General features: G+C 41.8%; 1 protein-coding gene across 2 annotated transcripts; it reads left to right on the forward strand.

Annotated features, from left to right (window-relative positions):
• The first annotated feature begins 350 nt into the window (after positions 1-350).
• CLBA1 (clathrin binding box of aftiphilin containing 1) lies at positions 351-11,856 on the forward strand. 2 transcript variants are annotated; one of them, XM_075503725.1, is made up of 6 exons: positions 351-478; positions 1,724-2,402; positions 5,946-6,094; positions 7,618-7,747; positions 9,595-9,708; positions 11,169-11,856. In XM_075503725.1, exons 2-6 carry the CDS (start codon positions 1,944-1,946, stop codon positions 11,334-11,336), a joined length of 1,020 nt encoding a protein of 339 aa, XP_075359840.1. In that variant the 5' UTR covers positions 351-478; positions 1,724-1,943; the 3' UTR covers positions 11,337-11,856. The 2 variants fall into 2 exon arrangements, with proteins under 2 accessions (XP_075359840.1, XP_075359841.1); XM_075503726.1 differs by lacking the exon at positions 351-478 and adding an exon at positions 502-1,154.
• Positions 11,857-14,936: the final 3,080 nt, after the last annotated feature.

Here is a 14,936-nt window from a genome sequence, read left to right on the forward strand (position 1 = left end):
GGGAAGTACTTGTCAAAATAGAAAGGGGAGAGAACGGGGACCTCCCCAGGGCCACAGCCGGACTTGGCTGCGAGAAGGCTGAGGCAGGGCTCAGGCTCCTCTGCCCCGCGCTGCTCCCCTGGGCGGGGCGGAGGCCTGGCAGGAGCAGGCCTGGCAGGAGGAGCAGGCGGAGGCCGGCCAGGCCCGCGGGCGACCGGGCACGCCTGGCCGCTGGAGAGCCTCTCCCGCCCGCCGCGGGAACCCGCGCCCCGGCTGAGGGCGTCCGGGCGCTCTGCTGCACCGCCCCGCCCCGCCCCCGGCCGGTAACGGCACGCAGGCTCCGCCCCGGCACACCTAGGCCCCGCCCCCTGCCGGTAACGGCCCCCGGCCGGCCCCGCCGCCCCGCCCCGGCACACCTAGGCCCCGCCCCCGGCGACCTGCCGGCGCGGCTCGGCCCGAGGTGCGGGCCGGGCGGCGGCGGCGGGGCCCTGGATCGGCGGTAAGGCTGTTTCCTCACGAGTGGCGGGGCCCCGAGCTGCCCCAACGGCCGTAACGGCCAGCGCCGCCTCAGGCCCCGCGCCCGCCTCGGCGGCGGCTCTGCCTCGCCGTGCCCCCCCCCCCGCCCGCCTCCTCCTCCCCGGCAGCGCGGCTGCCCCGCGGCGGGCAGGTGCCGGCTCCCAGCCCGGGGTGCCCGCTCCCCGGTCGTCGCCGGGGGCTCGGGCTGGCCGGGCCGGGCGGTGGGAAACGCGGGCGGAGGAGCCACGGGTGAAGCGCCGGCGGCTGCGGCTCGGGGACGGGCTCTCGGCCGCCGCCCGCCGGGGCTTCCCCCTTGCCCTGCTCCTCCCGGGGGAGAGGGGGGTCCTGCGGGAGGCCCCGGCGGCGGGCAGCCCCGTGTCCTGCCTGGCCCCTCCGAGCCCCGCGGCCCTCCTAGCCCAGCCCAGCGCTGCGCTGCGGGCAGGCCGGGCTCCAGCCGCCCCCGGCTGTGGCTCGCCGCCCCCGCGGCCTGTGCCCGGCCCGCCCTGTGCCACCTTCGGAGTGAACCTGGAGAAAAAAACCCGACATTTGTTCCGTCTGTTAAGCACGGAAAATGTCTAACCAGTCGTTCAGGAGTGGTTTTACTGTAGCTCCTAACACCCCCCCAAAACAGCTTGTCAGTCGGAAAAATGCTTGAGGAGGTGCGATTGCTCTGAAATGATAAATGCAGTATTGCCTGTGTAACTTACAGATGCCAAACTGAACTTACTAAATCTGCCTTAACTGCTTAAATAGTTGGAAGCACTGCATTTTTCACAGGATTAAACGGCCAGTTCCCGTGTTGCTGGCAAGTCACATTCACCTCATCAGTAATCTTTCGGACAGGGAAAGCCCATGCAAACAAAAAGAGCACTGTTGGAGTGTGCGCGGGGTGGATGAAATAGTTATAGAAAAAACTGAGTAAGTGTTGGGTATTGTCTATAATTATTTCGGTTTGTCTCCTGTATGCTCAATCAGTACTCAATTAATATCCAACAACTTCTGTTATGTGTTTTCTGAATATTGTTCACTAATTTAATGGCTTGCTTTAAATGGCAGATAGTTAAGTGTAAATCTTAAATAATTTTGCCTACAGCTATTTTCAGTTGTATAATACGGGAATGTGTCTATTTTAACCTGAGCATTCTTTCTCCTACCTTATCAGCTATCTTTCTTTGTTCCTACACAGCCCTTATCACAGAGGTATTTATTTATAATTCTTTCTTTGCAGGCTAATATCCTACACAGAAAGTGAGACTGAATAACATGCACATGCTGATTACTGGAGGAGAGGCTGAAGGACATCCTGTTTTGATTTAGCAGTGGTGTTATTCTTTGGGGTGAAATTAAGAATTTCATTCTATTTTGGAAATATTCAGATTTCTAATGCAACTGAACTTCAGTAGCCTTTTTTCACAGTACAGATTTCAACAAATGAATTTTTCTTAAAGATGCAGAACGTGTCACTAGTAGAAAGTCTTACTAGTACAGATACATTGCACTGGATGTCTCTAAAAGACCTGGCCATTGACACAGGTGATGCATCTCTTGATGAAAGTGACTGTAACTCGAATGAAAGGACAAATAATCAAGAAATTATTGATCTTGAAGTAATGCAGCAAAGCCTCCCTGCGGGGAATGGCAAAGGGAGAAGTTGTGAGGGGTTTTCTGAGAGCAGTTACAGTACCTCAGAACCCAGCGGTTCCTGGGGTGATTTTGAAGGCTTCAGGGAGTCCTTAGACAAATCGGAGAGGTTCAGCCATAATCTTGAAGTTTTGGTGAAGTCCACAAAAACTTCAAGAGTTAATACAGACTTCAGCAGCAGACATTGTGGCACTTCTGCTGGTCACTTCTGTTCTGAGCCATCTCTACACAGTGGGACACAGGAGGCTTCGAGCTCTCTAAATGAGGTATGTGTTAATACTAAACCAAAGACCAGAAATGTTTGTGTTACCGCTTCCTCCATCCCAAGATTTGTATCTGAATGTCTTCTCTATAAAGGATAATGCTGTACAGGGAGAGAAACTGTCAAGCTACTTTGCGGCTAACTCAAGTGGAACAAAAGCAACTTCTTTACAGTGTTTGACAAATACTTAAGTTGTACTGCTGGACAGCTTTAAAGAATGTAGCACTACTTTGCTTCTAGCCACTAGGAATAAGTACGTAAAAACCATGAACCTTGCCCTGAAGCATGGGCAATTTAAAAGCTACATGAGAATGAGCACAGGAAACAAAAAATTGGGAAGGTGGGTAACAAAAACAGGGTGGACAAAAATTCTGAGAGTTGCCTGCAAGCTTATTGACGTAAACCAACATAACATTGAGTTACAAACTGGCAAACCCAATAAATTTTGTTATTTAATATTCTGCCTGAATAATCCAGCAATCTTTCTGGAATTTTAGACTGACTGTGGGTGGAAGTCAATGACACAAAAAAATGAATAGAAATAATTTAGTATTCAGTTTTTAGCATAGGATGTTACATTCGCTCATACAGTGTTAGAACTAATAATCTGAATAAATAATATAATGTGTCCTTATCAGCACAAAAAAAGGTTCAGGCTAAGGGTTGTACCTTGTGGCAATGAATGCGTTTTCACGTTTACCAAACGTGCATCACCAAAGCGGAGCAAAGTAACAAAAGGAAAATAAGAATGTACAAATACAAAACTAAACGCCCTCATTCCTACTACTTGTATCCTAAATTAAAACATTTGAAAAAAGAGCGCAATCAACTAAGACTTCCACGGGGTTAATCAGTAGCAGTAATAGCTTACTGCTTGTAGTCGGTCAGATGAGTTTTAGTATGCTTAGGGAACTGAGGGTTTTCTGGAGACGGGCTTTCTAGCCCTTGCCTGGGAACTTTACCTGGTGCAGAGGTATTACTAGGGAAAGCACAAAGATGGACGTGGGGTAAGCTGTCCAGCACTGACAGAGTGGGGATCACAAGATACCTGGTTATTGGTATGCATCAACAGAGAATTTAAATCATTCTCTGAAATCGGAAACTGGGGACAAGAAATCTTATGTTGAACAAAAGAGATCACGTAATGGCTGGAGCTGAACTAGAATATAGGAGATTGTTTGGTTTCTTTCCAAAAGCAGTAGATCTTAATCTTACTGAAACCTTTGCTTTATTTTTGCATTTATTAAAGGCAAAAGGACATGTCCAGTAGGAGCTAAATAAGTTAACCATGCCTAGAGTTTCAAGTTGTCATTTCTTGTCTCAGGGTAGAGATAGAGCTACAGAGCTGTTGGAGATTTCTTTGGGTGTAGAATATACGTGGAGCTTGTCCTTCATCCCTGTGCTTTTTGTATTGTTTGTTTGAGACCATAAACTCTTCAGGCTGGGGCTGTGTCTTCTGTATGGTCAATAGAACAACGTCCAGGTAGGTTGGAAGGGACCTCTAGAGATCATCTGAGGTGAGGGGTCTGACCACCTATATCTAATGCTTCAGTTAATTAAATGATGTCAGTCTGGAGCAGAATCATGTATTTTAAGATAAAAACAATCACTAATTTCCTTGCAGTAGCTGGATATTTTGCCTACATGATTGAACAACTTTAAGGATTTTTCATGTGTTCTTTAAATACTGGCCTATGTGAGAGGGACTAGTGCAGTTGCTTGAGCACTGGAGTATTCTATACTAGATAGATAAATAGGGTATAGAGGATTTAGTCAAAAAGCATGGATGTTAAATTTGTGCATTCATATTTTTATAATTAGTACAAAGCTACAAGGTAAATGGAAATAGACCCAAATTTTGTTTTAGAAACACCCACTAAAGTAGACGGTAATAAAGGTAATAAAAAAAAAATCTTGTATTTTTCATCTGGCTTGGCTAACCTGTAAGCCAGTGACTTGTGTGCGTGTTGGAGTAACATCACAGGCTCTAAGATGATGTTACAAATGAGGCAGACCTGTGCTTCCCTCGATTCACACTTCCGTGGCTGTAATTTCCACCCCACCCCAAAGCCAAGAGCAGCTGCCTGACTTTTCCTTAGCTCCCCTCCCATTCAGGTTTTGGTGCCTACTTGGAGGTTTTTTTTTTTTTCCTTGACTGTGACTCTCTATATATGCTTTAGCAAGTGTGCTTTCACAGAATTCTTCTTCTCAGACATCTTTCTCCTCCATATAGTATCCCTGTTGTAAGTTAAGTCTACTGAAGTAATTTACAAATCGATTTAAAGTATTATGACACTTTGGGCAAGATTCAAAGCATTGTACCCAGGAGTCTTGGAATGTCCCAGCAGTCACCTTTCAGGATAGGTGGTTTAGCAAGGCATTACTTCAGGAGGGAGCAGCGTGGGACACAAATTCTATTTCTAGAAGTGTGCTCAGAACTACAGAGGCCTTCTACCTGTAGTGTAGGTAGATTAGATTATCATTAGATTTTCACTCATCATTAGATTAAATCTGACCTCTCTCGGTATTCACTGCACTTGTCTGAGTTCAGTATAATGAAACTGTGGAAATACCTCAATTTATTTCCGCTGTTGGAATTACAGCTAAATGAAACTGTCAAAATATGGAGTATCCATACTTACATTTTTCAGATTAAATTGTTGATTTCTAGGCAAAGAAAACAAACTGACTGGTTTCGTTCTCTAGTTTTCACACAACATTGCTGCTCCTGGATTGCAGTCCCTCTGCAGGGTGTTGAAGTCAATTAATTGGTTTGATTTAGAAAATAGCAGTAATTCCTTCTTTGAAGGAATAAAAGGACAATGTTTCTGGGCCAGATGGCATGATAACATCCCTTTGGGATAGGATGTAAATTATGCACATTTTTCCTGGTATATGTATTTCTTGTCTTCAGATAACCCTGTTACTTCGAGTAGGGCTGTTTGGATCACTCATGTGGCTATGTTCAGTCCTCCAACCTCCTCCTCATCACTGCCGGAGGAGGAACAAGTATGTAAATCTGGCTCTGGTTTTTAACATAGGCTGGAAAAAGTTTGGTGCAAATGCAAGGATATAGAGAAATACTCACCCCATCTTTTATGCAGACTTACCCAGTGCAAATATTTATTGCTAACTATAGCATTTAGTAGTTACATGACGTTTGGCTGAATTAGGTGGGTTCAAATACTAAGTTAGCAAAACAAACTTTTGAATTGATGTGTACATCAGTTTTGACCTGGACTGAATTAGCTGAGCAGAAGAAAGAGTCTTGAGTGCTGGCAAACCAGTCTATAACTTAGTAGCTGGGAAGCTAGAGACTAAGGTTCATCAGAAACTCTCAGACTCTTGCTTCTCCTCCTCTCATTCTAGGTAAATATTCAAACCACTGAATTATGGGCTCAGTCCCTCTGTGCCATTAATATTAATACAAATTTTAAAAACAATCAGTAGTACAATCTCTAGAAACACTGTAGTCTTTGGACTAGGTCCTTCATGAACTGTGGGGATGGCCTGTATAACATATGTAATAAAACTCTGTTTTTTCTAGGCAAACCACAGCTATGAGGATATATTTAAGTTGGGCTTTCCAGAAGTCTTTGTATCACAGTCCAGAGACAGCATAAGAAGCTTAGATCAAGTACTTGATACAAATAATGAAGATGTTGGGATTCCTGAACTTACGAATAATCAACTTAGGTAATGAGTTTAAAGAACAGTTTAAAAAAAAATTAAAAATTTCCTCAGCAATTACACTGTTTATTTCATAATTTAAAAATCAATGGTACTTGCAGGTGACCTTAAAAATATTTTTAATCACTATGCTTTTTAGCATAGAGGTCTTACCAATTTTGTATTGTGTTGTTAAAGGAAATGGATTGTGTTTTAGCCATTGGAAAACAAGGAAGGGAATATATCAAAATTACAAATTCCTGCTCGGGGTTTTTCCTGCTGTTGGTGTGCCTTCTTATGACTAAGCCTCTGGAATGCCAGAACACCCAGCAGGCAGCCTGTTCTTCCTGTTCGCTTGTCCTTTCTTTACAACACATCTGACTTATTTCTCCATCATCTGAGGCAGGAGCATTGCTTCTGTGCTTCTACTGACAGCCCCTTCGCTTTTTTTTTTCCCTCTCCTTCCCCAGTTTTCCCAGGTGGCAACTTCTCAGGTTTAACCAGATGTGTTTCAGACTCTGTGGTGTATCTGGCTTCTTTCCTGGGGTTATGTTAATAGCAATTAGTATCATTAACTTTAACATAACATTTAACTTAACATTAAGTCAGCTGGAACGCTTTTAGATTTGCTATGTGTTTTTGAAGGATCAGCATCTTCTGAGCAGTACTGTAGTTACTGAACAGTATTGTAGTTAGTTTTGCATACATCTGAGGCTTTGTATCTAGAAAGCTGGGTCAGACCGTACTTTGGAAATGCTGTAAGAATCACAAGAAATGTAGTTAAAACATTTAATGTGGGCATCCTTTCGGCAAGTTCTTTGTATATGCATTATATTTTAATCGACCTCAAACTTGTGGAGAAATATACATATGTAAAAGGGACTGCAATATTATAGCAGAGTACCAACGACAGACAAAAAAGCCCGGATCTACCATGGTGAATAACTAAGATCACTGATGATTGCATCCTGTACTAAGCAAAAAGCGACTGGATTTATATAGGGTGAATGCAATGTAAGAACCCAAAGCACTATGTAGAGGGAACTCTTTAATTTTCACTGTTTCAGTAGTGTGTGCCTTTGGCTTGTGCTGTAGTACCTACGTGTCCAGAGCAGATGCAGGTCACCCACCTGAGCAGCAGGCTGCTGCAGTGGAGAAGCACGACTGATACGAAGGAGAAAGGTTTGAGAGACAGAAAAAGCAAAGTGCAGAATTAATAGGGCTGAACTCTACCCACATTTCACAGAAGTAATTGAATAATCCGAGCTGTTGGCATATAACAATCTCTGAAATATGCTTCTAATGCGCTTCTTATCTGAGAAGCCCAAACATACAGTTATATTGACTTACTGTTTCCGTTAATTGTCATGCAAGCTCATTAGTACATTGGGCTGATAGTTCGAACGAATGTAGAAATAGTTTTAAGATACGTTGCTTTTTAGGTCAAGGTAGGCTAGTACATGACTATACGTAGTGAAAATAACTAAGTTACATACATCTACTGGAAACTTTGTACACCTTATAACCTGAGATTGTGTTTTCTTTCCTAGCATCGATTCTGGAAACATATGGAGAACACTTAGAGACTTTGGTAATACCCCCAGTTTAAGACATCCCTGGAGTAAATCTCATTGCCAAGAAAACCTATTGAGTGTTCTTGGAATAGATGCAAATCAAAAGGTAATTGAACAACGGTTTGCTAGTATGCCAGTATAAACACTTGGTTATGAATCTGATTTTCTGTAAGCTATACATGCAGACGCATGAAGAACTAGATCTGGGTGAGTCATAAGGATTTTTTTACAGAGAGCCTTTTAAAATAATAGTCTAGTGTTTTCTCATCATTATGTGTAAGTAACTATGAAATTGTGCAGGATCAAATTCTGATTGTCTTTACATTGAAGTCTCCATTATGTAGTGCTGTCATGGTTTAACCCCAGCTGGCAACCAAGCACCACCCAGCTGCTCGCTCACCCTCCTCCCCCGGTGGGACGGGGAGAGAATCAAAAGAGCAAAAGTAAGAAAACTTGTGGGTTGAGATAAGAACAGTTTAATAATTAAAATAAATAATAATAATAAATTGTAATGAAAAGGAAAACAACAGGAGACAGAGAGAGAGGAACAAAACCCAAGAAAAAAACAAGTGATGCAACCGCTCACCACCCTCTGACCAACGCCCAGCCCATCCCCGAGCAGCGATTGCTGCCCCTCAGCCAACTTCCCCAGTTTATTTACTGAGCATGATGTCCTATGGTATGGAATAGCCCTTTGGCCAGTTTCACTGTGCCCCCTCCCAGCTTCTTGAGCACCTGGCAGAGCATGGGAAGCTGAAAAGTCCTTGACCAGTGTAAACATTACTTAGCAACAACTAAAACATCAGTGTATTATCACATTACTCTCATACTAAATCCAAAACACAGCACTACACCAGCTACTAAGAAAATTAACTCCATCCCAGCTGAAACCAGGACAAGCGCCCTGTTGCATTAGGTAATATGTTCAGCTTTAGCATAGATGTAGAATTAGCTTTCAGATATGTGTGCAGTAAGATGGTTTTCTTTTCTGCTCAGAGTATGAGAAAATTGTTAGCCTGTAATATCTTTCCATTAAGTGAAAATCAGATTTGAATCGGAGAGGCTGTTAAAGTAATTACTGGATGTTTTTACTGTATATGAATTGAAAGTGTGCTCCACTTCCCTTTTCCTCAGATTATTCTATCTGTTTTTGCAAGGCTTGAGGGAGAGGAGTATGTTTTAAATTGAATCAAGAATAAACCAACAGTATTGAAAGATCTCAAAAAGAAATGTCTCAGTTCAATCTCTTGCTTTGAGAAGATAAGGGTATCAGAGATGGTTTAGTATTCAACCTGGTTATTTAGTTGGGATGAATTAGTCACTTGCTTTCAGAAGTAACTGTTTCAATTGAGAATTTGATTGCTGAAGCATGAGGGGTGGGATGCTGCATTCAGTTTTCATTTTATGCACGTATTTAACCTTTCATGCAAGTTATATACAAACAGAATGACAGCGCTGAAGGTATAGGACATATTCCGCACTTGAAAGTCACTTTTATAGAACTGTCACTTACCAGGAGAGAATGGGAGACATTTCTCCAACATAGTTCCACTCCCCTTCTATTTCTTTATTGCCCATAGAAACACCAACATTAAATCAATGCACAGGCAGCTTAAACTTATATCATTACTTGTTTTCTGTTACTGGAAAATTGTATTGCTTTATCAGTACTGTTGATGATGTATTTCTCAGCTATTTTATGGTGTAGGTTAGGGCTAATTTTAATTGGAAATGGCTTTTTTTTTTTAATTTAAAGTCACAATTAGATTCACCTGTGTAGAACTTGTTTTGGCATAAAACTGTTTTAATGCAAGGGGGACACATAAATCAAAATACAGCTTCAGAAAGTAAAATTTAGTGGTTTATTGTTAATTGAGGGAAACTTCTCTTTAGGTTATATGCTTTGACATCAGATAGAAATTCATAGAGAAAATGTAAATTATGTTTTACTAGGACTTTTTGGAGAGCCAGGATGACATCTTTGAGGAATCAAATGTTAAAGATAATGAGGACTTCAGAATTGATGGATTCAGTACTAATGACTGCAAAGCCCTGATCCAGACAAAGGTAAGAATTGCTCTGGAAGCAAGTACTTCAGAGAACCACAGTGCCTTTTACATGTTCCTTTGTGCTGCAGCCAGCTGTTCTAGCATACGTCCTAATGTAATTGTTTGGTCCTGATATAATTGTTTGGATGTGGAGTTGGTTTTTGCTCTTTGAAACCTGTCTGACAGCTTTAGAAAAGGTACAATATAACATACCAAATGCAAAGCAACATAATATGGGGGATACTGAAATGTAAGGTTATTAATTACATAAGCTGGACTTTAGGCCACATTACTTATTGGTTGAGAGAGAGCAGCGATACATAGAATCTGCTCGGCATGCTCTGATGACAAAGGAAGATTAGCACGACTATAGAAGGATCAACACATCAGTCACTGAGAATGAGGATTGTAACTCACTCTAAAATATATAGTAAGGGAGACATTAGAAGCAAAGCTGGTAGAGAAGAAATTGCATTCAAACTTGCATTTCAGATATTCAGAATGATTCAGATTTGGTTTGTTCACTTGAGAAGAAAACAGGAGCTACTTGAGGAGGAAGGCACAACTGATGTTATAATTACAAGGAGTTTGAGAACATTACTGTTTTTAATCTGTGTTACAAAATGTATAGAGAAATGAAATTGAAATACTTTGTTGTTAGTGCATTTATGTCTTTGGTCAGACAGGCCTTAGTAAGCCCTATTTCTTTCTGGCTAAAGCAATGCAAGTTGGAAGGAAAATTCTGTCGTTCCCCATTGCTTTAAAAAAAATCAGTCACTTTCTGTTTTTAACACAGTATTTTGGGTGAATATTCTTAACACAAGGTCCCTTTCCTCAGCAGAGAATAAACTTGAGCAACTGTCGTTGCTGTGGAGATGCATAGTTTGAGGCACACTTTCATTGCTATGTTTTATTCTGTTTACTGCATTGGACACTGAAGATGTATATTGTTCTGGGAACCTTGTACATAAGAGCTGTTAGGCTGGAGAATTCAGAAAGAAAACCGAAAGAGACTGTCCAGCCTATTCCTTCATAATTCAGTTCTGCTTTCTTCAGTGAGTACATGAGGGTGGGATCACAGTAGCTGACGCATACTTGGAAATGTGTACAATACAGAGACAGGGTTTAGGCAAAGGTGACGTGGTTCAAGGTAGATGGAGTAAAAGTAAAAAGAATCATGATACAAAGTTAAGGTAAATGGACAATATTTTTCTGGAGTAGCCTCTGAAGGGAAAGAACAAGCCATGCAGCTTGGTGTCTCAGAGTAAAGCTCATTAGGAAATGTATGTTGGCATTTCTAATTTGTAAGTAAGTTAAATCATATAGTGCGATGTTTTCCATTTATTTTCCTAGTTATGTAATTTTTTTATTATGCTAATTTTTTTTAGGAAAGCTGTGTAAAAATTAGATTGAAATATGCTAAGTGATTAATTTACTGTAGGATGGGAAAAAATAACATAGTTTTTCTTATTCACTCAGCTTTCTGTATCACCGGATTCCAGACATGGTCATCTTTTCACCTGTAACCTCTTTTTGAAAACCACATCATCAAATGGAAACATGCAATATATAACAATGCCAAGGAAGAAGCACATTTTCGCTACACAAAACCTAAAAATGAAATTTTTCAGTAGTGATGTTTGTTGAACCAAATGCACTTTCAAATCTTTTTTTTCTTTTTGAACTGAATGCCGTTTACCTTCATTTTGTTACTGGCTTGGTACTATAGACTACGTGTGTTCTTTAGGAAAGTGACATATTACTGTGTATGAAGTACCTAAAGCCACATTATTAGAAGATATTTATCCTATTTAGTTGTGAAGTCAAAGGTGTAATTTTGTCCTGCTAAGTTTTGCTGCAGAGTCATGTCTCCTACAGTAAATCCAGCTCCAATCCCACTTTAAAGACACTCTGGTGGACTACTCTCCTGAACTACTGACCTTTCAGGCCTTAATGCCTCTTCAATCAAAAACCTTGTTTCCCTGCCAAGAACTAAACACACCTCAGGTGTGTTGTGAAGCGTGCCTTGTCACCATCTCTCCTCCTATTTGGTCCAGTTTCGATCAGCTGAAATCTGTTACTTTGCCACTGCTGAACATAATGAGAGGAGCCTTCTACATCTGGTGGCTTTCAGTGAGGTTTAGGAAAATAAAACTGTTTTAACTTCTGTCTGATAAAGCCTACTGTGGTGATACGGGTAGAGTAAGTGAAACATTTTGTCCTGGCACTGGTTTCTACCTGAAATAAATCACCTTTCTGAAGCTGATTGTAACAGGACTTCTTGGATTCATTCAGCTACCAAACACTTAGACCACGCATAACCATGCTTGTTAAAAGCCTAACTGCAGCGTAGTTCAGGACTTGCACTGCGCAGTGCTGTAAATTGATGCCCTTTTAAAATTTTACAGTAACCATCAACTATGTTGCTCATCTTCCTGCATGCCTGAGTGCCAGAGGGGATGCACTTCACTATCATCCATATAATCCATGGTTCTTCCTTGCCAACTGCAACAGCTTTATTTATTCATCAGTAATAACTTTTAAGCAAGTTACTAATCTATTTACTGCTTATGAGAATTTTACATGGCTTTTTATTTTAAAGAGTTGTTAAGCACTGCAACTGACATTTTATGTGTTAAAAGCAGGGAACGAACTTGGATATTCCCAAACTAAGTCAGTTAATTAAATAATCATGTGCCTATTCTGGTAGAGTTAAGCGTACTATAAAGCGCTGGCAGACTCCAACCCTTAATCTAGTAAACTGTTCAGCAGCGAGATTACAATTGCTATAATAACTTATAACTTTAGTAGCATTTATGATACCTCAGCGCTAGGAGCATAGGATGAGCTGTGTATTGGTTACTCAGTAAATGGTAACAGGCCATTTGCAAAAGTGCTGTTTCAAAGTGGCTCAGCAGCTTCCCTGGCCCTAGAGGGAGTTCTGCAGGGCCAGACTGAAAACCCCACGCGGATACAAGAGCAGGGTTAACTTTCACTTAACACTGGGTTTCAATTCATTTTCAATCTCCCTTGTAAGTCTTTCAGAGCACTTAAACATGTATTAAACAGGTTGTAGTCATAAACTCACAAAATAGTATATTGCCAATAAATGATGAATGGATAGTTGAGGTTGGTAATAAACACTACTGAAATCAATTATAAGAATAAAATCCCATTTTTAGGCTTTCAGACAAGCAGGGCCCTGCAGAGGGGCTTGAGGGGGCAATTTGTAGCATGTGTGACACCGGCTGAGGCACCAGACCCCAGAGGCCCTCTTTCATCTGGGCTTGCAAGTTTGCCTTTGCTTTGGCTAACATCAGACAAATGTACCAAAGAATGTTTTGCGCTATTGCCCCAGGAGAAGGGTGAATACGTAATCTTTCCCTCATAGTAGCAGATTTTACAGCCCTGTCCAAGGTGCAGATTGGGGAAAAAATGGTTTCAGCCCTTTATGCTTCAGTGGGGACAAAACTGCTGGGGTTCCAAAGGTGATGGGCTCCACATTCCAGGTTTCTCCTTTCTTGGACAGATGCCTTGGGCCATCTGAGCCCTTACTGCCTGCGAACACTGGCTGCACAAGAGCACGGAGAGAGCTTTGAGTCCTGTCTGCAGGCTGAGATGAACAAGTTCATCTCTTCAAAGAAAAAGACTAGCAGATTTGAAATTACAAAGTAATTCAATTCAGCTTCAAGGTTGTGGGGGTCCTGACAGCCCTCCAGCCCCTACCAGAATTTGGACACAATCTGCATGTTTGGGGGTATTTGCAAAGAGAAAATTGCACTGTTTCTCTTAACTGACGAGAGCATGCTCGGGGAGACAAACCAAATTTTAGCTGACCGTTTTCAGGCGTATCGCATAGTATAAAGTAGCCTTGCCCTCTGTTGTTATCTTGGGAAACGAGGGGTGCGGAAACCCCCCTGGTGTGTTTCGCACGAATACTGGCTATTCATTTCCTTTAGTCATTTCCTCGTTCCTGCCTTCCCCGGCGCCCAGCCAAGCGTGCCAACAGCTACAACTGCTGCGCACCCACTCCCCCAGTGAGAAGTCACAGGTGTTTATTCTGTGAAAACGGTGCACGGAAGAAATAAAACTTTGTATCTTAGTATGTTTTAAACTACAAATTTCATCATTTCTCATCTTAGTTGTGAGCTCTCAGCTGTGAAATACCAAGTTTTGATGAACTAAACGTGTTACTGTACTCTGTGTTTGCGGAAAGCAAGTACCATAGACTTTTGACATTTGCTTAGGATTTTGAAAAGGTGAAAACTAAAGCAAGGTAAGTGTTTTAGACACCAGAGCTAGACAGAAATGTCTGTTTCTTCCACTGAGATTCAAGGGAAAAATATACCCATAGAACAAAGTTCTAAAACGTTCCAATCAGCAATGTAATTACTGAAATGTTTCCTTTGTAGAAGGAACACTCTAAAGAGCTTTGCAAAAAAAGAACGACGACATTGTGAAAGACTGAAAATATTTCAATGCATATTCTGTTCAAATGTATAACATAAGTAAAATTTTAGGGAACTTATTTCAACAAACAATCCTTAAAATTGAGCAGAGTAGGAAGACAAAGTTTTGGGAAGTTTTGCTTTAGAAACAGCATATTGCTAGTATTTGTAGACTTAGTTTTTAGAAGTTCAAATAATATGTAGAATTTGCTTAACAAAAAAAAAGGGGGGGGGGGGGCATTCCCAACCCTAGGATGATTTCTAACTATACCATAAGCCCACCACTGGTTGGACGTTACGCAGAAGACTTGGAGTAAAAAACAAACAAACAAAAATCTTGTAAAAGCTTCAAAGTGCAGGGTCATTACAGGATTTAAAAGCACTCTGATCTTTTTAATAGTGAAGATCAGTTTTGTTAGTCCTCCCATTTTTTTAATGGGAGGACTTCCTGGGGTACTCCTTACTCCAGTTAAGATGGCAGAGAGAATTTGGCTAAAAATGAGCTGCATTCAAATTAATTGTTAAACCCTACGCTTCTGTGTGGATCTGAGTTAAACTTGCCAGATCCACTCTGGAGGGTTCAAAGAAAAGAAACAAACAACACACCGAGCCAGCAGATGCAACAGGGTTGTGGTTGCTTCAGTCACATCTAGCAGTTGTTCTCTGTTCCTTCCACTGAAACACAGATGAGAACCTCCAAAATTGTCATCCCACAGCACAGGCTGGGTGCCAAAGCACAGCCAGTCTAGCTTAGCACTCTGCTGGGATCAATGGGTCCTAATGGGGGAAAAATGTATGG

The sequence above is a fragment of the Mycteria americana genome, chromosome 5, assembly GCF_035582795.1.
Source record: "Mycteria americana isolate JAX WOST 10 ecotype Jacksonville Zoo and Gardens chromosome 5, USCA_MyAme_1.0, whole genome shotgun sequence".
Taxonomy (NCBI): Eukaryota; Metazoa; Chordata; class Aves; order Ciconiiformes; family Ciconiidae; genus Mycteria; species Mycteria americana.